The following is a 27,345-nucleotide window of genomic DNA, read 5'->3' on the forward strand; positions in this document are numbered from 1 at the left end:
GCTTCAGCAGATGGAAGCACTTTCCCCACCCTCTGACCCTCTCATTTACTTTAATAAAATATTTTATTTCCAATCAGTGGTCTTTTATACACTGATTCATAATGTTTTGCTGGCACGGACTTATCAGAAAACTAAATGCTTTGGTCACAGTTTTGACTTATTTTAAGATGCAAATACCATGTTATAAATATGACAAAATGCAGAAGCAGTGTTGTATAGAAACTCAACCACAGTGTTTATTGCTTTGAAATGCTATTCATACGCGTTCTTATGCATTTTATGTGTACGACCTATTGCCTTTTTATGTTGTTTCTTATATTCATTACACTACACTTTCAAAAAATTGTGAAATTTGTAAAACCTGGTATTTTTTTTATAATTGAGTGGGAGCAGCATTTTACCTTTAATATATATTTACCAACTAAGTTAAATGTTTTATTTTATTTTATTTTGACTTATTTTGTTTTATTTCATTGTTTTACAACAACTCCGCCCTTTTAAAATCCTTCCTACAAACCCAGCAGCTCTTTAACTGTTTAACCGTCTCAGGAGAACATGTCTGAGCTCTTTTTTGCAGTCATTGCTGGGAGCCCACATACCTGGCACGATTCTCTATCGGATTACTCGGGCTTTGAAAATGTGTTGTCTGCAGTACAAAAACACATCTTTTGTTAGAATTTTTTTTCAAAGCACAGGTGATAAATTATGCAGACAGATTTCTTGTAAAAGGCTCACAGGAGAACAGATGAATTTACAAGATTCAGACTAGGATGACTCATTGTTCCCCCTGATTAAAATGTTGATAAATCAACTTGTTCAAGCTTGTGGTAGTTCCTGTCCTAAATTAAAAGGTCGAGGTTGCTTGTGATTACTCTGTTCAGACTCTTGTGTAAATAGTTTAGTTTAACAGAAACAAAAATGGGTGATTTTTTTTTTCTTTCATTTTTGTCTTTAGTTTATATATTTGATCATGCTTTTACTACTATGTGAAATACCTGTGAAATCACTAGGGGTCTCTGTTGTGAGTTTTTCTTTACCGAGAGGAGCTGTGGATGAAACTCACAAGAGGTTGGGGTCACAGGTGAGAACCTGGTGGCTCAACTTTTCTAGGGAGCCTTGCCTGACTGAGCCCAAATGGACAATGTGGGATCGGGACCATAAGGTGCTGGTGCTGTGTGATTTTGTCTGCAGTCAAAGGCGGGTGTCTCAACTGCACAATTCATGAAAATTGACTAACTCCTGGGACATGGAATCTCACAGAGTGGGAGGTTGTGTATTACCAAATACAAACAGCTGGGTTTGACTCTGTGCACAGTTTGGTCCCGGAAACCAACTAACTCCTCAAGAGGGATTGGACTCTTCCACCCTTGAGGTGACGGAGGGTTGGACTAATGTGGATTTGTTCATAGCAACTCTGCTCAGTTGTTGTGTGTTGAGGTCCCCAAGTGGGAATTCAATTGTTCTACTGAGAGACTTCCATCCCCTCATGTGGAAAAACAGTGATCCCTGGAATTGGAGGAAAAGACTCTCGATCTGCCTCAAAGAAATTCTGGAAAATTATCACTGACCTTGTGAAAAAGGAGATGAGCCGAATCAAAAAGCTCTCAATTGACTGGTCAAATTATGTTCCTATACCCTCACCAGTGGCGTACTCAGTAGTTTTGGGGCTCCAGGCAAACAATCACATGGGTCCCTCTGCGGCCTTTGCATGAGTTTTTTTTTTTTTTTATTATTAATCCTTACCTAGGGTAAAACACTTCACTACTGTTACACTTTGAGACATCGTTAACGTCATGAATCCAAATGTTTTGATAATAATTTAAAAACTGAAATTACACTTAAATGTTTAAGAAATTAATGTTCTATAGATTTACACTTGGAAAAAACATTACATTTATTGAATGTGCCATTTTTTAACTACTCAGGAGGGTGAAACAGTTTCACATGATCAGTCTTATGCAATTTCAGTGATTTGTGACAGAATTAAATAATTATTGGTGTAAAATTTATTTTAGACACTGTTTTTAACTGTTCTGCTCTGGGTCTCCAGAGTGCTTGGAGCCCCAGGCGATTGCCTGCCTTTGCCTAATGGTAAGTTTACCCCTGACCCTCACCTGTGGTCATCAGCTTTGGGTCATGACAAAAAGGAAAAAGATCCAGAATATAATACATTATCTTGAGTTTTTTCTGAGGCACTCCTTCAAAAAGGTGAGGATCTTGGTCTTTCTGGAAAAACTTTAACATTGGACATTGGACATTCCCTGGAAAACTGAAGCCGTGTGAAGAGCGTGTGTGTGAATCGTAGGGTGATTTTTGAACAGAGCAGCTGAAGAATAAAAAAAACCTTTTTATATTTGTATTTTGATCATTTTAGTTATTCAGGACTCAAACTAATCTAACGTAAAACATTGTAAATCAAGGTTTCTTTTAGGAAAAAATGTTAAACAGATACAGTAGTGACCTGGAAAATGACCTGACTGTTCCTCTTTGAAACACTCTTTTGTAACAGCAAGGTTCTTTTTCAATGTTATTCATGTTTTATGTTTAGTTGTGCATCATATGATTTTTACTCCATTATTTTCCATAAAACCACCTAGTGAGCCCGTTTGACAATATGCAGGAACAAAGAGGAAAATGTGATTAATCATTTGACCAGCAGGTGGTGCATGAATGCAGCTTGTTGGGACCTTTGAGGCGTTGCAGTATTACTGGTGTATTAATTCATCTAAATAAAAGCACTTATACTATTCAGTCTGTACTCCAGTGCTCCTTATAGCGATTGTGTATACATTTGTTTTCAAGGATTCATATTGATTGATGTTTTTTTCCTTTCAATTAATTTTGTTCTGTCTTTTAACGTAATTAGAAACTTCAATATAGATTTAAATTAATGTCAAATCATTTTTTTGTTTCTTCTTGTGTCAATTTATGATCATGAGATGAATTATTCAGCATTTGTTCCTGCTTTTTTAAGAGATTGATTAAAAAGGAAGTGATAGTGTCCCTTTTTTTTAGCTATCCCAAACATCATTGACATTTCTGTTAAAGAGGATCCATTTCTCATCTTTTTGTACCAGTTTCAAAAATCTTCATTAAGATCATTGTTAGAGAACATATGAGGGAGGAGAAATTCTGCAAAAACTGAACATCTTTAAGATAGTGCAAGACTAAATTGGGTGATGGGCTTTTAAGTGTTTTTCAGTAAATCTTCATCAGTATTTACCATAATCTCTTCTCAGCAGATTTACACAAGGCTTAAAGAAACACCATGGGTGCCCAAAAGACTGCACAGAACATTCCCCAAGAGCATCAGTGGACACAGCTTTATTAACGTGAGCAACAAGTCAGGAAATGATCATATGCACAGGGCTTCAGCTATGGATTGGGAAGAAACGTGAGATTGTGGTGTGTTGCAGTGGACAGACACCACTCTACCAAACACATAGACTTTGTGAACACAAAACAGTTGTTGAAAGGACACCAAGAAGAAGATTCTGACGAGAAATATTGAGCTAAATTTACAAATGTTTTTTGTGTACTTTTTAAGTATAATTAAAATGATGAATTTTAAATGCATTTTTAGATTTCTCTTTTAAGCTACTAAAATAAAACCAGGTGTATTTACATTGAAAAATATATTTCTTGTTGTGAAGAATTATCAAATATGAGGCCATTAAAGTTTCTGCCGTGAAACATCAAAGCTAGAGTCACCTCCCTGCATCAACAAGTCACCTCCTCTCCTCATGATTCACAGCTGCACGTTCCTCTCTCTGCTTTCTTGGTATAGGAGCATGTCACCTCCTCTTTGTGGATCCTGTTACTCCAAATTCTGCTAAAGCTTTTGAGATTCTGTTTGAGATATTTCTGATAAACGTCTTCTCAGAAGGTACAATCAGAGAGGTGATATCCTCTCCTACTCTCAGGTTTCTTATGAGTCATTGACGATGGTGCCAAACTGTTAATGTAATTAAAAAGGATTGTGTACGCAAATTAACAAGAGTTTTTATAATATAATGTAAATAATAGCCATATAATTGCATCAAAAATTTTCCTAAAATCTACCAAAAGTTTAATTTGATATTGTATTGACACACATTAGTTTTAGTTTACATAAATGAACAAACAAGTGTCATAATTCCTGTCATGACTGCCAGAATCAAAATGTGACATCACCACCCAGAAGCCATAGCACAAGTAAAGTACAACAGTTTTATCACATGTCAAGTTATTTTATTCCAGCCAACACATATAGAAAACAAAAATCATTAAACAAACATGCATCCTTACTTCCAACAGTCTTCCTTAACTTATAGCATTAACAAAAATAACAAATAAACAACAACAAAGTTAAAAATACATAAATAAAAGGAGCTAAATTGTAACAAAATTTCCCACATATTTCAGCTTTTCAATCTGCTAATCTGGCAACCACTTACATACATATAACTACCTCTGTTTATATGTGTGCATAAAAAAATCAGAATATCCACCCAGCATCCCTCAATTTAAATATTCAAGTTGCACTTCACTTCCCTCCACTGCTGATCAAGAACCTTCTTTTTCATTTGAAGGGAAGCTGTCATTTTTTCCATATAACGTAAACTTGTTTGTTTATTTTTCCATTAATTTATTGTTGGTGATTTGATGCTCTTCCAATTTAATGTAATTATGTTTCAGCAATAAGTAATAGTATAGTGCTGTAGGTTTTTCATACTGCAGTTTGCAGCCTTTGAAGAAGTGGCTCCTCTTCCTGCTATTTAAGTAAAACACTGAAAGAAGTTATATTAAACTCTTGACAGAGACTGGCCTTGACTTTTTTAAACTCAAACAAGATCTGTAACACAGTTTTTGCTTGTCAATTACACTCACAGATGAGTGTATTCATGCAAAAGCATGAATAAGATATATTTTAGGATGTTGTCTATATTCTGACATCAACAATAGAAAGATCAAGTATAATTTGATAATCTGTTGTAGGGTTTGTACCTAAACTTGTTTTATTACAGTTTTTATGTGACTGCGTCAATTTTTTCCCCTTGAAATTTGATTTAGCAAGATGTAAAGCATTCTAGATTATTATTTTATGATTAGTTGTACTTTTTTTTAACCTTTTAGTGTTACTTTTCTGTAAGTTTTGTAAGTAGGCCTACGTGTTTTTTCTCTCTTTTTTTAATAGATTATGCTGGATTAAAAAATATGTTTTGCTGGTAAACTAACATTATGCTTTGATTTAGGTTAAATTTAAACCATAAATGCACACTTTCGAATAAAAATAAAAAGCCATTTGATATAAAATTATTTGTTTCTTTTAAGGTTATGGCTATATAATCTTTGTCTTTGTCTCAAAAAAAAAAAAAAGATAAAATGCCGCCTGCCAGCAGGCTAAACTGGAATTCCGAAGAAAAGCAATAAAATTTCTGTTTGAAAATCATTTTCATCAAACTCTTATTTCTTATTTCCTGTATTTTATGCTTCGGTGTGCGGTCTTACTAGTTGATTATTTCCCTCCTAAAGGGACAGAGATCTTTTTAAAAAGTGAAAACTTTTGGGACGCTCTAGGTGTCTTGGACGCAGTAGCTGAAATGAGCCATTTCCTGCCAAATAGTGAGCCCGTCTAATCGTGACTGCAGCAGCTACTTCCTGCATTGTTACAGTGCTTAATGAGGATTAAGTTGAAGCTGTCATGATGAAACGGGCGGCCATTAAGCCTGCGCCATACAGAGAGGAAGGAGAAGGAGAAAGAAGCTGGAGGCAGCAGACTGACCTCCTCTCAACCTGGTGTTAGATAGATAGATAGATAGATAGATAGATAGATAGATAGATAGATAGATAGATAGATAGATAGATAGATAGATAGATAGATAGATATTAAGTGATTATTAATTTAGTCCAAAAACATTTATTACATTTTTTAAAAGTGGCTTATTCCATTCTTGGCCCTTCCATTCTCTTCACTTTACCCCCAGAGTGACAGCTGAGACATGTCTGGACCACTCCAGCATCATCCCACCATGCTGTTTGTTTTAGCATCACAAGTCCCCATGCTGTGTGAGCAGATAACTGTGCTGAAAACAGTTCACTTCAGATCTGGGTTGTCTGTAATATCATGGCGCTCAGCTGTACTTCACATCCTCTTAAACTGTTCTGCGTTTGCATTGAATGGTGCTTTAGCGAGAAGAGGGACTCCTGACAGGGCTTGAAGTAATCACTACCTTCTGATTTTGATTATGAAGAAAATCAGACGTATATTGCAAAGAGGCAGTCCTGTGTCTGATATAGCACGTCAATAAAGTTGAGAGATGTGCAAGAATTAAAATCAAATGAATAAGAATGTTAATTTAAAGGGTGAACAGTTCTTATTGAGAATGTTGATTTGTCTAAACGCTAAACAAACATTTCTCCCATTCAGAATCCAGACAAATATAAAGTTCTTTTGTGGTCTACGGCCTTCGAACTTAATGAGGATATTTGATACAGGGTTCCTGACTGATCTCTTTCTTGTGTTTAGATCAAATATTGATAAATGACAGCTCTTTATCCATTACTGCCTAATAAAGATAGCTCATTTCTCTTTAAACAAACATTTTTATTATCTTTTTCTGGAAGAATATATTTTCAGCTGTTAAACTTCTGCTTTTTTTCTATTTGAGATTTTAAAAAAGCATGTGACAAATTTAAAATAAAACTTTTAATGTTTATACACGTGTTTACTCTTTTTCTTCTGCTTGGTTGTACTTGCAATTTAAAGGTGTATTGATTTTAAGTAGTTTCTGCACACCCTTAAAAAACATTTGTTTTTATTTATTAACTTGTTGCATTAACTTTTATTTAACCACCAAGAAAACTTGGTTGAGGTCAAATTTGTCTTTTTTCAAAGGTCTAACTGTTAGTATTGATGGTATATGTTTTGAGTTGTTAAATATGCTCTTTTAGCTTAAAAATGTCTCTAATTAATGTCTTTTTTCTGGTTTAATTGAGTTTCTAACTTTTCCTACAACAGATCTATGTTCAGAATGAAGTAATTCTTCTGGAATTTTTTTTCTTGCCACAGTATGAACCCAGTATGAAGAAGGAAAACCTATTTTGTGGGAAACTACACTTGGAGACACTACAATGCTGCATCAGATGTTTATGATTCCTTAGTAATGTCTATGTAACCTTTACATACATCTGCGGCTAAATCATAAAACAAATTCATTAGTCGTTTCTTCTAAATTGTTTTATGAATCCTTGTCAGACATTTAGCTTTGGCGATAATGAGGAAATGACCCCTTTGCTGCAGATTTGATTGGCTTTGTACGACAGTCTGCAGCCTCAGGAGATGGATTATAGGATGAGAGGACAGAAACAATCAGACCTGATGACACAGCAACATCAAGAGAGAGTTTTTTTTCCTTCTCAATTAAAGAACAGCAGGGTGAAGCTGACAAAGCACTTCAACCCCCAACTCTGTATTTCACACCCCACTTCCATCTGAGGGAGAGCCCCTCCTCAGGAGTTTGTTTGTGTGGATGAAGGAGGATCAGATAAGTTCATTGTGTGAAGCGTCCCATCCAAGAGGAATAGTGGCTGCTGGGAGGATTTTTTTAAATGTTAGGCTTAGATTACTATTCACAGATCTTTTGAAATTATGTTTATTATATGCGACAAAAAATATTCTTTAGGGTTGTAAGTAGACCATCAACCTGTCCAGGATGTACCCCGCCAGCTCTGTGATCCCGAAAGGGTTACGAAAATAAGTTAGTTGTAAATAAATGTTAATAAAATGGTTTTATCTTACAGGGGATAATGTGAAATCCTATTAATCTGTGACCTGAACAATGTCCCACAGGTGAGACATTAATCCTATGGATTTTAGTGATGCTGCAATTCTGGAAGAGTGAATTTGTAAGAAACAGACGAAAGCTCTACATGAAGGCACTTGGTGTTTGCCTGTCCCAAGGCTTGACTAAACTTGATTTCTCTTTCTGTTCTTCTTTGCATTATGATTTACTGATAGAAAAATGAAACAGGAAGTTAGAGCTTGATGTGCCCCGAAACAATGATGCCACACTTCAAGGGTGGTACTTACAATAAAGCAGGACCCCCACATTAGTGGTCATTGTTTTGTAGTAGTGCAAATTCCTCAACATATCAGCAGCTAATCAAGTGACCAAAACACACTGAACATTGGACTTGTGGAGACCTGCCAAGTCTGGACCCCAGCTCAGTTCACTGGATTTCTTCCTTGCGTGCTTTTGCAACTCCTGTTTACACTTTGTTTACTTATTGGTCAGACATGATCAGTCTGAAGTAGTTTCATCATTTGATGTGTGACATATTACTTATTTATTTTTTTAATTAAATCTGATAATTTGGGGGAAACATTCTGAGAAATGGGGTCCTATGTGCAGTGAGATCCTTGGGACCCCTGACATCTTCGCCCCTTTTTGGCCCTTTGGTGGTCAGTGGCACACATGATGTGATCTGGTCGCCCTGATATGCTGAGGTGCGCATGCCCACTAAGAGGACGCAGCGGCTCCATGTGTGTTGAGGCGCATTATTTGGCAACAGACGCGGCAGTGGGGAGGGCCGAAAAAAAGAGGATATCCCCTGGATTTCAAAAAAAGCAACGATTTATCGAGGTTAACAGCAGATTAAACATTCCTTGTTCGACCATCGGCGAAGAACGGGCGATAAAGCCACAAAGTAAGTTGACTTATGTGAGGCTTAAGTTTTCAGTAAGTGTATAGAAGGGAGCCTTTTATTCGGACTCGTCGAAAGGAGCCAGGTTTTCCTCCACCTATCTGTGACGATAAAGAAGCTGATGGGCTGTTGAAAAGTAACACTTCTCCGCAGAGCCAAAGGTTGAGCTCTTGGTTGGAGAGGGGGAGAAGGGGGGTAGCCCGGCCACATTTTATTTTATTTATGGTTTCCTCAGTCTGGCAGCTTCGTAAACGTGAAAAGTGGAGTTGATTTTTGTGCGCGAGAAGTCGTTACATGAGGTGAGGATTACTACGTTACATCGCCGGCGGCTCGTCGGCGGCAAGCTCAGTCCGTGGGCCGGTCGGTGAAATTTATGAGTTCCGAGTCGAAGGTTTTTCCTCAGGAGGGAACACACAGGTAAACAATCCAAGTAAGCTTCGTACTTTTACGTCAGTGGGTGGAAGTTTTTTCTTTTCTTTTTTTAATCCTCGCGTTTAGCTGTCTCTCTCGGACAGTTGCCAGGTCGGTCAGAGATTCGGGCTCGGTTCTGGCTGAGCGGTTCAAGTTGTGGAGAAGCTGCCGGCACCGGGACTTTCTCTAGTTTGTTTTAAAGTGTCCAGTCGGCTCGCGCTCGGGCTGTTTTTCTGGGTTCGAGTCGAAGCTGGTCCGTGTTTTTGTTTGTGCGATGTAGCTAATGTTAGCTCGCTAACTAATAACATGCACACCTCAGAGGTTGGTGTCAATAATAGGGGGGAAGCCGGTGAGTTGCACATGTAGTGTGGGTTGGGTTTAGTTTTTAAAGGGCTGAGTTTTGTGTGGATGCTGTTCTGGCTGGGGGAACGGTAATGGTGGACATGGCTGCCCGCTTTAAGCCCCGTGGCACCAGTGTTGGTTCTGCTATCTGGTAGCTAATCTTTCTACTTCGCTCTGTGACAACCGTAGTCTTCCTCCTCTTAAAGCTGAACACACACACACACTTCGTGACACACGCCGCACACACTCCCTCTGCCTCTTCCTCTCACCCAGACAAGCACACACGCACACAAACAAAAGCACACTCCTTTTTCCAGTCGACTTTTCTCTGCTTTAAAGCGTCTTTTCGCAGGATCTCTGTCCTCAAACAGATGGAACTCAAAACCGCACACTTTCTGTTTACGTGGAAAGCTTTTGTTCGCGTTTAATCTTTGACTGCTGGTTGGACGGAAGCCGGTGGTGCCTACATTCGGTTTCGTGAGAGCACATGTAAGAATGGACGCCGTGCTCCGAACCTCTGGTTCCTGCTTTTACCCACAGTCTATGCTTTTACCTTCATCTCCGATCCTTCAGCTCTCTGGTGTCCAACCATTTGTTTCAAACATGTTCAGCTCATAACCAGCTCGAGGGAGCTTTATGTATTTGGTACTTCATATACATACAGAGTAAGAATAAAACTTGATGAAACAAGAATATATGAAACAGTAGTAAATAAATTTTTATTTGGGAGAAATGAGCACACCTGGGTTTAATTTATTTTTAAATCAAGTTTATGACATCCATAACTAGAAAAGTTATGTATGACACTGCGTTTATTCAGAAAACTCCCATGGTCCAGATCTTATCCTGAACCTTCATTTGGTCTGTTGTCAGACTGGTTCTGTTGGACCAAAAAGAGTAAGTCGGGAACAGAGCAAATTCGGAAAATCAAATTGTATGGTTCCTCCTCCTCCAGAGGATCGTAGAACCCACTCTGATGCTACTGGCGTGGGTCTGGCTTTGACAAAAAACGTCCACTGTCGTCAGAAAAGGCTAATGGAATAACAGTCAGTCAGAGCTTTTATAGCAAAGGACTTGAGATTGTATTCTATGGTGGAGAAGGAGGGCTTCTGAATGTTGAGCCATATGTTAGAGCTTAGATACATCCCTTCCTATCACTTCTAAGTTGCATGGTCAACCAAGCGCTAAATACTGAGATGAAAGCTGAAGTCATGACAGCAGTAGTGTAAGCCGACAGGGTAGCACAAGTGTGTGACGCTTGGACTTCAATCACCACAGAATCAAATTTCAGTAACTGCTCTCTTAACTCTTGTTCTGTCTCATGGGGTCCAGATGACCCGGCCCATATATTGATGTGTGATTCCCTCCCGTGAAAAGGTGGACAGGATTTATTTATTTTGTCTACCATGGGCAGCAGAGAAGATAAAATATCCCTGAATTAAAAAAAAAAAATTCAATGCGCTGTCTTGTGGGGTCCAGGTGACCCCACTTTTAATATAAACATGTCAAAGATGGCACAAGGGTTTAACCGGAGACTGGCAGCTAAAATCCCATGTCTTCCAAACTCAAATAATGACTGGAAGCCACACTGAAAGTTGCATTGGTTATTGTTTCATAATCGAATTGTTGCCTCCTTAATTTTAATAAAATTGTGAACTGCCTCAAGATTTTCGCGCCTAGAAATTATGAGGTGGGTCAAAGTAACAAGAGAATAATGGAAGTCATACTTTGCGAAACTTCTCCTTTTAAAACTTTATATTTTGCTGACCAATTTTGAACGTCTGTGTCAATGTCAGATACAACACTTGTTTGCTATTTTATTACGTCGGAGGCATGCTGCAAGGCGATTGCTAAGGAGTCTGTCTATGAAGGTACACTGATAAAGGGTTTATGACGCAGAGATTGTCTGGAAAACAGTGGGAGAAGAAATGCGTATCACTTCAAAAGTTGTTTTGATGAAACCATATTTTAATGAGTTACTGTTGCATCAATGCTCCTCGTTTGTCCACAGCTCTCTAATTACATTGTCTACGGTTGTTGTTTGGTTCTGCTCCGAGCACGGAGCCTATTTAGATTGAGGAAACTCGGAGTGAACTGGAGCTCAATCCGACTGAAAACAGAGACCACCTCGAAAAATGGGTCAGAGTGGTTCCTGCTCCCTGACCATGGTCCACTTGGGTGTATTCATTGTGGGTATACTTTTCTACTTTCATCAACACCTACTAGTAGAACATATTAGTCTTCAGTCAGCGGGGGGGAGTTATTAAATTATTTTGGGAAAAAATATTTATTGCCTTTTCTTGTACAAGATTAGCTTGTTTTATAAACCCTAACATTTAGACTTTGTCCCATCAGCCAGCTCTAGCTCTAGTTCTCACTTTGACGCTTTAGTGTTGGGTAGAATCACTAGGAAACCAGGAGCTTGAATGAGTTTCACAGCAATTTGAGTTTTCCATTTCCTACTCGGTTTTGCATCTCGGAACAAGAGTTCATGATTAATACTTTACTGAAAACACAGTGTATAGGACAACTGAACTCTCAAATGCTGTGGAGCATGTTACAGCACCCAAAGGGAATCTGCAGAACCCTGACCGATAAGACTTGAGAATAAATTACTTGTGGTGGTTACTTCAGGTTTGGTGGGGAGGTATTTTGTATACATTTGTTTCATCATCAACTAATGTGTCATGGATAAAGACACACCCATTTAATGAAAGGAAAGACACACCTGCAGAGCATATTTACACGGAAACCTCAAAAACTGACTGTTGGAATCTGCAGATTAAAAAAAAACTAATATTTATTTTTGTTTTATGTTAATTTTAGCATGCTCCTAAACATCTGGCATCTCACTCAGGCTGGCTGTGCTTGACTGACGTTCACATTCCAAGCACAGATAATAATAACTCGGTTACCTCAGAAAATCTGTCCCACCACACCCCTAGACTGAAGTTCAATAACCCGTATTATCGATAATGGGGTTGTTGAACTTTTTCAAGTTGTTTTCCCAAACCCTGAGTCAGTTGTGTTTAATGTAGATTATTTTCCAGTTTTGTTTGAAGGTGTTGGTTTGTACACAGTTATGACTCACTTACATATTTTAAGCCCAAAGCCATAACTGGGCTAACAAACATTAGTTCCTTTTTGATAAACTTACAGCATATTTATTTATTGGTGTTTTTTAAGTCCCAGTCCGATCATCTTTTCATCTATTTCAAAAGAGGTCCCAGTGGTTTCCTAATTTATGCTGTTTTTTTGTAAAAATAATAAACTTGTGTTGTTTTCTCAGTAATAGTGTGTTTCTAAGTTGTGAGTGAGACCGTTGGTGCGACATAAGCCTGCACTCATTTCCCATCATCCCATCAACCCTTTGCTTACACGCTCTTCTGCTAGCTTACAGCCCCATAAAACCCCAAGCTAACCTTAGCGCTGCAGCAAAAATGGCGAGCAAGACCTGAGCCAACGCGAGGAAAACAAAGATGGATCTGTTTTATCTGCAAGCGGAAGCATCAGAATGGAGCGGAGCAGAGAGCTTATGACCCGCCGATTGTAGTTTGTGTGTAACAACTACAAGCTTTCTTTCAATTTTTTTTTTTGTCTGCTCCTGATGCACAATGATTTAAATAAAGACTCATAAATGCAGTTTTAATCTTAATTTTCTGGATGTGTGTCCATCAGGAAAATGCCACAAGAACACGTTAAGTACATAAAACATGATAATCATTGGAACAAGTCTTTTAATAAAAAAAGCTTCCACAGTTTCCACATTCAGTTGTTGGTTTTATGTTTGAGATTTATTGTCCAATACTCCAGTCTTTCTTTAAAGACTAACTTTGATAAAATTCTCGCTTCAGTCATTGATACAGAGACAGAAAACAATGCACCGCCACACATTTTAGCCATGACTGAGGCCTTCAGAGCGTCCACTGTCAGGGTGAAGTGTGACACTGTGTGCCATGTACTGCTGCTCTCTGTAATGCTCGTCTGTCTGATAGAAAAGGCTGCAGTATTTGTTCTGTTCACTGCTTCTGGCATGGCTGAGTCTGATGGAACTCAAATGTGTGCCACAGGAGAGATGAGACTGTAATGAATCTGGTGCTACTTGGTGTCTGACCCTTCAGAAGAAAGGATTGATTCAAGAAAATGTTTCCTTTTAAACAGTCCGATATATGGATTTTTGTATGTCAATGCATTGTTTTTATTTTGATTTAAGAGTCAGCATGCTGTCGTTAACTTCTAATGTAACATTTTTGTTATTAGATTTTTTTTTATATTAGTTTTTTTTATTTCAATTTATAGAAAATTGAGTCAACATTTTGGTCATGTGATCATGCTTATCCAACATGTTTTGTCTGGGAGCCATTTTAGTCTGCTTCAGAGTTCAGCTCTGTATCCTTTAGCTGTTTCAAGGTCAGTTTAGTCTGGAGCTGTACTTAATGATGGGTGAGCTGCAATAGCAGCACCTGGAGTTGAAAAAAAAAAGATCATTTGTCACACAACAGAGCTGCTGTACTTGTGTTGTTCTGCTGAAGCTATGAAAATTCAATGAAAGACTTTCAAGAAATGCGTAGTCTTTTTAAATGTAACCGTTGTTCAAGTGTTTTAGTGTTGGATAGCGGCTTTACTTTAATAAAAACAAATAATTCACATTTTGAAGCTTTTTACTGTCAATTTTACTGGTACTGATGTTCAGATAAGGAATGCATTAACTCTTATTTTGTTGTTCACAGGGAATGTCGGAAGAGGCTGTACGCCAGACACGCAGCCAGAAAAGGGCGCTGGAGAGAGAGGCTGCCCCGCCGAGTACCGGGCCCACCGATGCCGACAATGACAGCAAAAAGCCTAAATTGGACTCGACTCTACCTCCAACAGGGACTCAAAATGAACCGGCGGCTGACATTTTGCTGTCACAGGACGTTCAGAGCCAGACCAGGCCTGGATCGGACCATGAGAAGGAGCAGGACGCCGAGCAGGCCCCGTTGTCGTCGTCTTTAGCATTGCCTTTGACCTCTCAGCCAGATAAGGAGGATCGGACACAGAGACAGCAGATGGTTGAAGCCAACTCAGACAATCGGACTGACTGCAATGACAGAACCAGAAAGGTGAAGGTGGAGACGCCTGCGGATTTGAGGAGCCGGGTCCGGCAGTCTGAGCAGAAGGTGTCCGGTGGCATGTTGGCTGCGGGCGAAGTGAAGGCCACCATTAAGGTTGAGGTTCAGGCGGAGCAGCCTGTGGACATGAGCACCTCCAAAAGGTGAGAGAGTTCTTTCAACCACATGGAAACAGAAAGTTTGAGAAAAACTGTTCTTTTGTTAACTTTTTGTTTCAAATGAAGGATATAGAAAGTTTGTTTTCTGTAAGTTCGATGTTTGATGGTTTTGAAAAGCTATTCTAAATCAGGCTCTGATCAGAGCGTCATCAGGAGGGGTGAATCTTTTAGCCCACCTCCATTTTCCCTCCTTTCTCCACCTGAACCCTAAAAACTCCCTGCACACAAAATGAAGCTGTGTGTCACAAACTGGTTCCAGCCGGTTGTTGCCATGGTTTCCACAGTGGAAGGAACCATAGGAGGGAGGGAGGGGGACTAAATGTGTCACGTGATCATGACTTTTAGGTCATGTGACTTCTTTGGAAGAGTAGTGATTAATCCACAGGATGTGATGATGGCGCTAAGCCCTGAGGATAGATTAATACACACATGCTCACACACACACGCATAAAGGAGGACGGCCTGAAACGTCGGGCCTCGTTTCGTCACGTCCTGACTTCAAAAGATTCTCCTGCTTCATAAAAGTGCACGCATCTGTGCAGCCACAAGGACGGTCTTGTATTTAATGGGACGTCACTCCTGCATCTCAGCTTCTGACATGACAAAGAATTTAGGTCATATCCTCCCAACATACCGCCTGCAGCTGAACTTGGCTCTGTGCTGTGGATGCTAAATGTGTTGGGAGGCAGCGCGAGTTAAATATGCATAACTTTGCAAATCAATAGACCAAAGTGATGTTCTGAGCTCCACCGGCCTCAAGAATGATCATCCTCTGCTGCTGTTTTCATGGTGAACTCTCGCCGCGTCCCAAGTGACACTTGTGGTGCTTCGCTATATCCTGTTTAAACAAGACACGGATTCTCCTAAATAGCAATTTCATTCAACCTTAAAGACATAAACTGGAGCTTTACAGCCGAACCGGCCCCTCCCTGGCTTTTAGCGTTATTCACCGTTCTTGGAACAGTTTCAACATGATGAGTGAAGCTGCATGGAGAGCTGTCTGGACTTGTTACCTTATAGTGAAGCAGATAAACCTGCGGTCATAAATTAGAGCATAGATGAAGGGGCAGGCCTCTTTCAAAGCAGGCATTAAAAATAGAATGTGTTATGCTGAGCAGCAGTTTATTTAGCATTTTTCATAAAGAATATGAATAATCAACAGAATCTCTAGTGGAGCTTACAAATACAGTTAAGTTTTGTAAATATGTGTCTAAACGGGTTACTTTTTGTAATGCTGTTATCATTCATTTAGCATAAAAAGACTGTTCCAACTCCTTAATTTTCCTTTAGAAAGAATCAACACTGACTTCCTATCATCAGGCTCTTTGAGCTCCTAGGTCAGGAATCTGCAAACTGAGAATCTGGAGCCACACGTGGCTCTTTTACCCCTTCATTGTGGCTTTTCGGTTGAAGAAATTAAAATGAGCATAGGTTTAAATTTAGTTTGTCATATTCACAAGTTTATGGAAACATTTTTTTTCTATTACTGTTGCAATTAAATTAAATTAAAAAGTCTTATGTTCCCTCTGAATGCACAAATTAAAAAAGAACTCAGCAAAATGTTGGTAAAAAGTTTAGTCTTCAAAAAGTTCCTTTTATTGAAAATAATGTTTAGTTTCTGTTCAGAGTGTAGAAGAAAAATGTATGTATTTGTAAGTATTTTATATACATTTTGGATTGGATCTTAAACCAGTGTAATGAAATTTTTATATCGAGTTAAATTGAGGAAGGAAAAGGACGACTGTCTACCAAGGTACACCTATATAACAAAGGAACTGACTATTCACACATAAATAGGGCAGGGTTTAGGGTTATGGTTAGAGCAATGTGCGTCTGAATTTCCTCTAGTTTTTGTTTGGTTGTATTTAAATACATGAGAATAACAGCGGCCTATGACAAAAGAAAAGGTTTTTTGTTGATTTTGTCTTCAACATTTTACACTACAACAGTATCTTTAGATTACAATGCTATATTTTTATATTGTTTTTTTTATTCATGTGGGAGAAAAAGCTGAATATAAAAATGATAAATACAAAGGAATGTGGAATTTTTCTAAAGGGTCAAGCAAAACTTTATGGTTCCTTCTGAGTTTTAGTCGACGAGAAACCGATCTGATGTGCTCTTTAAGACTCGTTTCCACTGAGCGGTCTGGTCTGCTACGGTAAGGAGCAGTATGGTCCAGGTAATTCTGGCGAGCGTTCTCACTCCATTAAGCCTCTCTTCCATTGAGGAGTTTGTTTTCATGGTTCATGCGTGGTGTAGACTGCTAGCTTGGCATTGTAGAGCGACGACTAGAAAAGCAACAACAATGAAGGTCATTCAGCAGCTCGTCCTTTTACTTCTTGTACATCGTGTATAACAAGAATTTAATGTTTGAAAGAAGATTGTTGGCGGCTAAGATGAATATTGCCGTTGGAAATGTTACTTTAAATGAGCGCTATAATGGCCCTTTTATAATGTTATCACTTTCCCCCAAACTACACGTGGCAACAGCGGCTTCGCCCCAACCTTTCTGTTCCACTTTTCAATGGACATCCAACTAATAGGAGCCCCGGAACTGTTTATTAGGTCTATTTTGTCATGGAAATGCTCAAAATACTGTAAACGAGGCTTTAGTGTTGAAGGTTTCAGACGTGTCTCATGTGAACAATATCAGTTTTCTTATTAATTCTAAAGAGTATTCTGCATCTATGTGACCTCTGCTGGTTTCCTGTGTCTCAGTATAAAAAGGGAGAAGAGAGCGCCGTCCCCCGACGATGACGACGTTATCATCCTGTCAGATAACGACTCTCCCAGTCCACCGATGAACGGCCTCAGTCACTTTAAAGAGCTGGACACAGACCTGCTCATGGTGAGACAAAAAAGACAAATCAATAAATTAAGTCACAGTCGGTGTTTAATGTTGGTTGCTAGATGGATCTGTAAATATTTTTTGTCTGTTGGAGCAGAAGAGCAGCCCTGCAGAGAGGGAGCGCATCATTAAGCAGCTGAAAGAGGAGCTGAGGCTGGAAGAGGCCAAGCTGGTGCTGCTAAAGAAACTCCGACAGAGCCAAATACAGAGGGACACTCTGCAGAAGGTAAGAGTCAATTATTTGAAATTAGGTTTTGTATGTTAATTAATTGCCTCAAAGAGCACTTTGATTAAAAACCTGATGAGCTTTAATTGAGTTTTGCTCACCTGCTGATGGTCAGTTCATCAGGTGCTGATGGTGAGCAGCTCCCCGCTGTAAAGGCCACAGCAGCTGTAAATTGACGCACATAATTTTTCCGGGATAAAATCACTCCTGCTTGAATGCACGTCAAACCAGCATGTTTTTAGCTAATTTATCAACTCTGAGACTTTATTCATATGTTTTTCAGCCTCTGTAGTCACTTGTTTTTCTCGCTAAGGCCTGCTAGGAACACAAAAAGGTCTTTTCTTGTGTAATGGGGGAATTAAAGAGGCGTAAATCTGATGGTTGCTCCCTCCCTCATCCCACAATTCTCCTTGATTCTGGCTCATGGATTCCTGCATGTGTACTCCCAGCTGCAGGCATAGCAGGATGTGTTCACTCCTTCACTTATGACTACTTTTTCCCTGAATACTTCCACTGTTATATGTTTTTAGTTCTGACATAAAACAGATTTACTTAGTAAAATCTTCACATTGACTCATCAGGTGAAATCTCACAACACCTTAAGTTAGACGTTTTTCTATTACCACATTTTTTCTTTTTACATTTTATTTATCCGGCGAGACACATTAAGAACAATATTCTAATCTTCATCTATGACCTGGCTAAAGGTATCTTTATAAGAAAGGGAAAATGACGAAAACATCAGCAGTAACAAGAGTCTAAAAATATAAAAATCAGCAAGAGGAAGCAGTAAGGTGTTTTTGTTCTTTACTTTTTTCCTCTTTTTGCTTCACTTTAAATATTAGCGCAGTAAAAAGGTTTTTTTCTGTTTTTTGTCGTCTTTATAGAGAGAAAGAAACTAAAAAACGGTTTGGTTAAGTATACATTTGTAGAGTTCAGTGTTTAACAGCTCTCTCTTGCTTTACAGCCCTCTGGATTGTCCAGTTCCACGGCTCCTCCTCCCCTAATTCGAGGAACGATCACAAGCAATAAAGGCTCTCAGCAGGTTTGTGCTTCATCTTAAGCTGCATTCACACCGAATGCAATTCACACGTCATTAGAGCGTTTCAATGTTAAGTCAGAGTACAGATGCGATAAGTGGTCCTGTCATGCGTCCAGAGTTCAAATAACTGAACTTGAGCGAGGTATTTGCATCATATCGACCAAATCAGGGATTCAGATTTTAACCGTGATGTATTAATGAACAGTGGGTGGAGTCCAGAAACCAACATGGAGCAGAATTTGCCAGCCTATCACAGAACCCATGAGGCTGGACCAATTGAACCACGCTCCCGATGAGCAGCGGAGCTCACTATGCGGTCGCACGGGAGGGTTGGGTACCGGGCAGACGGAGAGCCGTAGCGAGCGCTAACGCTCCAGCTCCATGGACTTATGTTTTCATCAAGACAATAATTAAAAGAGCCCCCGGTTTTATTTTGATTTTTTTCCCCTCGGGTTAATGCGGGACAGAACTTTTTCAAACTGGGCCACAGACGGAAATAACATTTAAAATGGCCGTCATCCAGGCGTAGCTCCCGCTGCAGGAGTGATGATTTGGTGAACTCAGACATGATGATGTGCTTGCTGGTTGCTCGGTAGATCTCTCCAAAATGTATAAACCTAAGCTACTCATTCAATATCATCCATGTTTTCCATGAATACCTTTATTCCACGAATAAAGTCCAGAAAAATTTTGGTGCTAGCTCCTCCCACACTCGGCCAGAACGTTAAGTCGTCGAGGACATTTTAGGGCAGGCGTTGTACAGTAAATTTGACATGCGACAAGAGTGGCGGCTAATGCATATTTGATGAGTGAATCGCATCCGATGTGAATTCAGCTTTAGATTTAAGCATATTGTTCAGGTGAAGATACAAGTATTCTCCAAATAAGTACGTGTTTCTGTTTTCTACCTCAGATCTTGACCGGAAGAAGTTCAAGCACAGTCATCCCGCCTCCTCTGGTACGAGGAGGGCAGCAGGTGTCGTCCAAACACGGCTCCCAGATCATCATGCCACCTCTGGTAAGAGGAGCACAGGTAAGTTACAGGGAACATGGAAATATGTATTTGCAGTTCGTAATCCAATCAAGTGATTTTTGTCAGAAAAATTAGATCTTAAGAAGTTCGCTTCCTCTGTTTTCTTGTAACTCTCGAGAGAAACGATGGGGTGGTGATCGTATGCAGAACTCATGCTCTGTCTTTGCACCTCTCTCTGTTTGTTTGTGCTCTTTGCTCTCGGGGTTTGGATGTCCTTCCCCTCGTCCACCACTTCCTCTGTCTGTGATGTATCATCCCTCTCATTGTCATGGTTAGCCCATCTCTGTGTCTCCACAGCAGATCCAGGCTCTCCGCCAGCAGCAGCAACAGCAGCAGTTGGCTGCAACCGGCGGGTCGGGATCAGGACCTCCTCCCTTGCTCTTGGGCCCGAGAACCTCAGCCACTTCGTCCCAGGGCCAGAGGGGCCTGGTCCAGTCTGGCCTCATGAGAGTCGGCGGCAGCACACTGGTTAGTAGCACAAGTTTACTGAAGAACATGAATATTATACTATAATTTAATCACTTTGTTCAGTTCATATTAACTCTATTAAGCTAAAGCGGAACATTAGTCTCTTTTTAAAAAGAATTTAAGACAAAATAACATTTATCATCCAGTAAACAGCAAAGCAGAACATTTAGATGATTTAACACGTCCGCGGTAAAGGTTTTTACCAACCTAACTAGTTTAACTTTTGCTGCTAATTGCTGGAAATTGAGACATTGTAAAGGAAGTAAGCAGTTTAACTGCTTGGATTATTGTGAGTCTAAAAATCAGTATTTTCGTGGTTTATTCTGACAAAATACTAATTTTTAGACAAACAATAATCAGAGTTCTTCATCAAAGCAACAACTCTCAAACATTTCCATTCTGTATTTGTAAGCTTTAAAAAATTCCCCATTTTTTTTAAAAAACAAGTAAAACACGTCCAAGCAGTTAAACTGCTTACTTCCTTTACTATGTCTCCATTACCAGAAATTAGCAGCAAAAGTTAAACTAGTTAGGTTGGTATTAAACCACAGAGATCACAGTAGCTGCAGGCTGCTGGGGTTTTGACTCAAAAACTCCCAGCATGCAGTTCAATGACACAGGCATTAAACAACCAACCTGCTGTGACTCTCAAAACCCTTTCCAATCAACTTCTCTTGTCGGTAAACATTTGCCCGGTTTGGGTTGAGCAGGTTAACTAGCTGAAGGTTGTTTTTGGAGTCTGCATGCAAAATTATTTATGTGATTAAATCAAATGCACCAGAGGGAATCCTTACACTTACAGAAAATTAGTTCTTGAGCCCTCTAAAAAAATTATTACTGCCAAGAAATGTAGTGGGTTGATATGATTCAAGATCAATAATTCACAGATCAAACCACAACTCTTTCTATTCACTATAATATGTCTGAATGGTTTCTACATGTAGTGGGATGATGAAATATTATTCATTTAATCACATCATTTATACTTTTTTATTTAGATCAGAATTAACTAAACATAAAAAATAAAAATGAAGAGTTTGAATTAAAAAAAAAGGTATTTGTCACTTTAAACACCCTCCAAAGTTTGTCTGTCCACTTCCTGGTTGATGTCAACAGTAAACAAAACATTAGCATCACTGTTCCTTTGTTTCACTTTACAACAAACCCTAAAAATGTTCTCCACCGTTTTTCCATCCTCAAAGTTTTGCTGACTACACTTCCAGTAAACAAGAAAACTGTAAACAAAGTCACAACAACACCTTTCATAAAAATAACAACTAAAAACAACTCAGTTCTTTAATCTAAATGGACAGTGTTTCCAACAGACATGTTTTATAAATTTAGTTTTTATATAATTAGTAAAAAACAAGAACCCCCCCTACACACACACACTTTAGATAACATTTCTAACAGTCATATTATGTCACGTGATTGGTCACATGATTTTTGTAATATTTTTAGTTAACCCTCTCAGGGCCAAATTAAGTTTTTATTAAAGAAAAAATGTGATATTTTCAGAAAATTATTCTATGGGTTCGTAGTAGGTCATTAGCATTTAGCTGCTGCAAACCTGCCCTGAATGGGTTAATTATTTATGTGTATATATAAATATGTTTTATTTTAAACGATCAAATATAGTAAAAACACTTAATAGTTTTATTTTGAAATGAGAAACTTCACTGACACTACTTAGATTTATTTCCAATGACTGTAGCTCATTTGGTTTGTCTAGTTTATTCATGAAATTCCACATCATTTCACGTTTCAGGGTGACAATTACATTGCCTGAAGTGTATTTTTACCATGCTCTACTATATTTAAAAAGATCACGACTCTGCAATCTTAGAGGTCACAAATATATGTACTCGTTTTTCTCTGGAAGAGATTGTGAGTATCCAATGGATCTGATTAATGGTGGGGGGAAATTACATTTTTATATGCATCAAATATGTTCCATTAATAATTCTAAATCATTGTTATGAATTTTAAATAACGATAATTTTAAAAATATTTATGATTTAAAGTAAAAAAAAAAAAAAAAGTAGCAAGCGGAACTAAAAGCGAAGTGTTTTTCGTTCTGACATGTTTGAAGAGCACGCAAACATGGCTGACCTTCCAGATCTCGTCATCCGATTGGCCCTGAATTCACTTAAAGTGACTGTTTGGAAGCATTTTGGTTTTCATAGTGTGGAGGGTCAATTGGCGGGTGTGTAAGTTGTGTCTCACCAAAATTAAATATGTAGGGAACACAACAAATTTGTGAAGCGGCTAGCTTGACACTATTTATTTAGTTTGATGTGAGTTAATCAAATTGTCAGGTGCCTCTATGGATCAAAAAACTAGTTAAACCCCACAATGTTCAATTAGTGTGTTGATCATACTTGTGAACTGGCATAATTTCTAAATAGGTTTGTAGTAATTACCTGAAGGAATTAAATGTTTTTTGTGAACTGTTTCTTTTTTCTCTAAGACATCACCTTCCGGCATGAAGGGCTCGTCTTCAGGAAGCGGCGTGTCTGTGGTTGGCGTTAACGACTCTCCCGCCAGCAGGCAAGCTGCAGCTAAACTGGCCCTGCGGAAACAGCTGGAGAAGACCCTTCTGGAGATCCCTCCACCCAAGCCTCCTGCCCCGGAGTTCAACTTTCTGCCCTCTGCAGCCAATAATGAGTTCATCTATCTGGTCGGGCTGGAGGAGGTGGTCCAGAATCTGCTGGATACCATCCACAGAGGTGTGTGGCTAAATGTTATTTGTTGAAACATGATGGTTGTAACGTCAGATTAAGCCAGCTTTGTTCCAAAAGGAACTTTTTCTGTTCTTGTTTTTATTTTAAAGTGAGGTCCATTTTCCACTAATTCCAGTGCATTTCTCCTCCTTCTCAATCCTAGGAAAGACTGGTGCTCTTCCGGCAAAGCTAGGAAGCCGAGAGCCCTTCATCTGCTCCCAGTGCAATACTGACTTCACCTGCCGCTGGAGGCAGGATAAGGCTAAAGGAGGGGCAGTTCTCTGTGAAGACTGCATGTCTTCCAATCAGAAGAAGGCTTTGAAAGCCGAGCATACGAATCGTCTTAAAGCTGCGTTTGTCAAGGCGCTGCAGCAAGAGCAAGAGATAGAGCAGCGCATCATTCAGCAGGCATCCTCGCCGGTCTCCCACAGTACCTCCTCATCGTCTTCAACCGGCTCCTCGCTGAAGGCGGAGCAGCTGGTGGCTCAGCAGCTGAAGCAGGTTCAAGCCCGAGTGTCCTCCCTCCAGCACCATCACCAGGCAGCCAACCTTGTTCATCATCACTCCATCAAGCAGGTTGGAAAGGCTTTTCTCTGTTAAAGAAAGCGCCCGTGGACTTGGATTCTTTCTGTTTTTTACATGTACTTTTTCCTCACAGAGCTCCAAGGGCCATCTGTCCCATGGTGTGGGAGTCAGAGGCATCCCCCACTCCTTCTCCTCCTCCTCTCAGCTGCAGAGTGCAGTGGCCGCCGCAGCTTTGGTCAGTCGGCCAGGTAAGCATGCCCATGTTTCCCACCGCTCTGTCCAGAGTTCAAAGGTGAGCAGCAGTGGAATCGGCGGGAGCAGGCATGTCAGCGGAGGTAGTGCCTCATCTACTGCATGGAAGAAGCAGAGCAACAGCAATACAGGTAGACTGACGTTATTATCAGCCCAACTCTGGCGCCTGACATCTGCTCTCTTTTAATTCCTGTCTGGTCCAAAAGCAATCCTTGCACAAGCTCCGTTCAAGCATTCTTGGAATTGCGTAATATTCTAAAACGGATTCCCAGCAAAATGTCAGTCAGATTCTAAAGGAAAACATCAGTAAAATGGAGAAGGAAATGTTTTCGGACAAGGCAGTCCCAGTCTTCCCGTTTCTTCCCTGGAATTAATCTCCATTTCCCAACTTCAGTCTCTGAGATTTGTGGTCTCCTGTTTCTCCTGGGTGTCTTAGAGTAGACGTTCATTTATTTTCTTCCCCTCTGTGCGTCTCTCTGTGTTCTGGTGACATGGGTGACTCTAGCACAAGTCATAGCACCTCTTTCTCAGATAACATCAGAGCTGCTGATGTGGGATTTGCTTCACACCCTGAGCTGCCGTTTCGCTGCATGTTCACAGGAGTGACCATGGCCTACGTGAACCCCAGCCTGACGGGTCACAAGACTTCCGCCACGGTGGACGCTCGCCAGAGGGAGTACCTGCTGGACATGATCCCCTCTCGCTCGTCCATCTCGCAGACTGCAAACACGTGGAAATAAATAAATGAAAAGTACTCATCTGCCCAGAATTAGTTTATGTCAAAAGCTCCTCTGCTACAATATAATGATCCACAGCACCCCCGCAGGACCGATGAGCAACTGCAGTCTTTCAACGTTCCTGAATTACCTTTGTATGCTTTTAATTTTCACCCTTTCTGTTGTTTCTTTTGAAGTTTGCTGTTCTTTGATAACTATGCAGAAACCATTTTCACTCGAGTGGGGCAAAAGAAAGAACATTACTTGAAGGGCTTCCCCTGGGCTCTGTTCTCCATGTTCAGTAGTTGAAGAATCTGTTATGAGACCTGTGAGTACTCCGTTTAAAAACAAGTACTCTGTTATAGACTCATTAGCTCCCTTCTGCCATAATGTGGGTCAGAAAGACCCAGTCTTTGACACTTGAATGGCTTTTGTCCTACTCAAGAGTTTCCATTCAACACATGTTTATTTTAAGTAAAAAAAAAAAAAAAAAGTAACCAAGTTGTAAAATTTCCATTAAACCATCTCTGTAGTTAAAGGTTTGAATTTATTTTGTATTTGCAGTAAGTTATTTGTTTTTTGACTGATGTGAAAATTCACTCAGTTCGGTTTCCACTGATGAAGAGTTTATTCTAGCTTCTTCTTTTTTTTTCCCTCCTGTTTAACAGCATGATTATCTTTCTGCCCGTTTTGCACCTTAGGTGAAGAAGCGCGGTGTTATTGGTCATCTGTAATTATTACCATATGTAATTTGCTTATTTTATATTGATGTCAACTTTGTAAGATTATTTTTGAGTGTTACATCACTGAGAAATGCAAAACTCTGAAGGAGCTGATTTTTGCCACACTCGAATCAGAGACCTTGCCTTTGACATTGATCCACAGTCCCTGACGTGGGACATATGCAGTCCTCCTGAGTTACTTCCTGAAGGAACTCCCACCTACCAAGATTTTGGATTACACACAAGACCATTTTGAATTCTTAACCATGTTGCATATTTTTTTTTTTTCTGCTTTCCAATAATCTTACTTGCATTGTTCAGACTTATGTTGAATTTTATTTGGTTTACTTTTTCTTAGCTCCTAAAGAAATAAAAAAATATATAAATTTTAAATGCTTGTGTTTATTTGATGTTTTGAGATTATTTACCGCTAAAACATTTAATCCAGGTGAGAGGATTACTGGGATGCCTCTGTTTCTGACTCATCTGTTTCATAAAGTTTAATAATTTTGAGTTTTGTAGTGAAGAGGTTCAGAAAATGTGAATACTCAAAAGTAGGGAACCCATCTGTGAGATTATATGTTGGATGAAAAGGTCATGCTCTTAGGTGCTCTGTTGGGTTGAGGTCTGAACCTATATCCTTGTCATTTTTTTTAACTTTTCTGTGCACTAAAACTTGTTTTGAAAGATGCACCACAATCCAAACTCCACACTTTGGATTTTACAGCAAGATAAGTATGGTTCTTCTGAAAACTGTCCAACCCAAACTTGTATAAAATTTTCAGATGAAGGAGGAGGATCCTGCTTACATGTCTCCACTCTGCCAAGAGTCCAGTGTTGGGATGCGTTACACTACAACACCCACCTCTACCTTTGATGCTGAATGGTTTGGATTATGGATAGGCAACTCAAGGGCCACGGTGTTTGCAGAATTTCCAAATATCCAAGAACTACTCCTTACTTGATTACCTGGTTCAGGTATGTCCAGCCAATCAGAACATGCCAGAGCAGGATATGTTTGGAAAACATGCAGGAATGCAGCCCTCAAGCCCTGAGTTGTCTATTCCAGGTTTGGATGGTGTTGCTCAGCAATAAAAATTAATTCCATTGTGATCTTTATGCTGCTCTAGAGCTAAAATGAAGACTTCACAGAGTTCTGTAGAAAGTGCATGCTTTGTGCACCTCAGCAGAACTGCTCTGTCAGTTGACATTATTACTGCTTTACTGTTGAGTTATGTTCACACTAATACTTCTCTTTAACCCTTATGCTATCATAGGTATGTTGATGTTGGGAATGGGGTCATCTGAACTTTTTTTTTCTCTCAATGGTTTTTTATTTTCACCGACTGTGGCAAACATACAATCCTGTCCACCTTCATCCACTTTTGTCATGGGATGGATAACACATCAATGTAAGGCTTGAGTCATCTGGACCCCATAAGATAGCACAAGAGTTGACACAATTTCAGTCAGCTGACTGTACTATTTGAAAATGAGGAAATGTCATCATTGGACTAGGTTCAGATCACCTTTCACAGAATCACGCTGAGCTCTGGAAACGGTCCATTATTTCACAAATGTTTTTAAGAGCATATATCTGTGTGCATTATTTCCCATATATCTAGCCATTTAAATAACTAAAATGTATGTATTCAGTTATTTGCATTGACTTCTTATAATATAGTTTATGTATAAACAGTGTTTTTTTCTACTTTAAATTAAAAAAAATAAAACATGCATCCAATTTAAAATAAGACCTAATGCATAAAATACTTGGAAAAAAATAATTCCAATGTTCTTTTCATGATTCTTGCTTTTGTAAGATTATATTCAGTAAATGGAAACTTATTTAAGGCCTAAAATGTAATTTGGAATGTATGCATATTTATATTGTTCCCTCTGATATAAAGCAAATATCTAATGTTTTTGGAGTATGGTTAACGATGGTTTATATTGTTTCCTAAAACATTATACATATACTGTATATTCTCCTTTCAAAATACTTACACTCCAAATCGATGACATTCTGCGATTCTAACATGTGGGGGCGGTAGAGAGTCATTCTTGTATTTTTTTTTTT

General features: G+C 39.3%; 1 protein-coding gene across 8 annotated transcripts; it reads left to right on the forward strand.

Annotated features, from left to right (window-relative positions):
- Positions 1-8,532: 8,532 nt before the first annotated feature.
- LOC112147200 (transcriptional repressor p66-alpha) lies at positions 8,533-25,658 on the forward strand. 8 transcript variants are annotated; one of them, XM_024273401.2, is made up of 11 exons: positions 8,533-8,688; positions 14,169-14,692; positions 17,429-17,558; positions 17,656-17,784; positions 18,752-18,829; positions 19,740-19,859; positions 20,157-20,327; positions 22,798-23,056; positions 23,214-23,626; positions 23,709-23,958; positions 24,428-25,658. In XM_024273401.2, exons 2-11 carry the CDS (start codon positions 14,172-14,174, stop codon positions 24,565-24,567), a joined length of 2,211 nt encoding a protein of 736 aa, XP_024129169.1. In that variant the 5' UTR covers positions 8,533-8,688; positions 14,169-14,171; the 3' UTR covers positions 24,568-25,658. The 8 variants fall into 8 exon arrangements, with proteins under 8 accessions (XP_024129169.1, XP_024129177.1, XP_024129174.1 ...); XM_024273409.2 differs by having other exon boundaries at positions 23,709-23,823; XM_024273406.2 differs by having other exon boundaries at positions 20,160-20,327.
- Positions 25,659-27,345: the final 1,687 nt, after the last annotated feature.

Source organism: Oryzias melastigma, linkage group LG17 (genome assembly GCF_002922805.2).
Source record: "Oryzias melastigma strain HK-1 linkage group LG17, ASM292280v2, whole genome shotgun sequence".
Lineage (NCBI taxonomy): Eukaryota > Metazoa > Chordata > Actinopteri > Beloniformes > Adrianichthyidae > Oryzias > Oryzias melastigma.

What these genes read in the sequence shown, in the direction of transcription:
- LOC112147200 (XM_024273401.2), top strand. Translation starts at nt 14,172, where the DNA reads ATGTCGGAAGAGGCTGTACGCCAGACACGCAGCCAGAAAAGGGCGCTG. An exon ending in CTCTGGTAAGAGGAGCACAG is followed by an intron (nt 19,860 to 20,156) that starts GTAAGTTACAGG and finishes GTGTCTCCACAG; the next exon opens with CAGATCCAGGCTCTCCGCCA. An exon ending in ATCATCACTCCATCAAGCAG is followed by an intron (nt 23,627 to 23,708) that starts GTTGGAAAGGCT and finishes TTTTCCTCACAG; the next exon opens with AGCTCCAAGGGCCATCTGTC.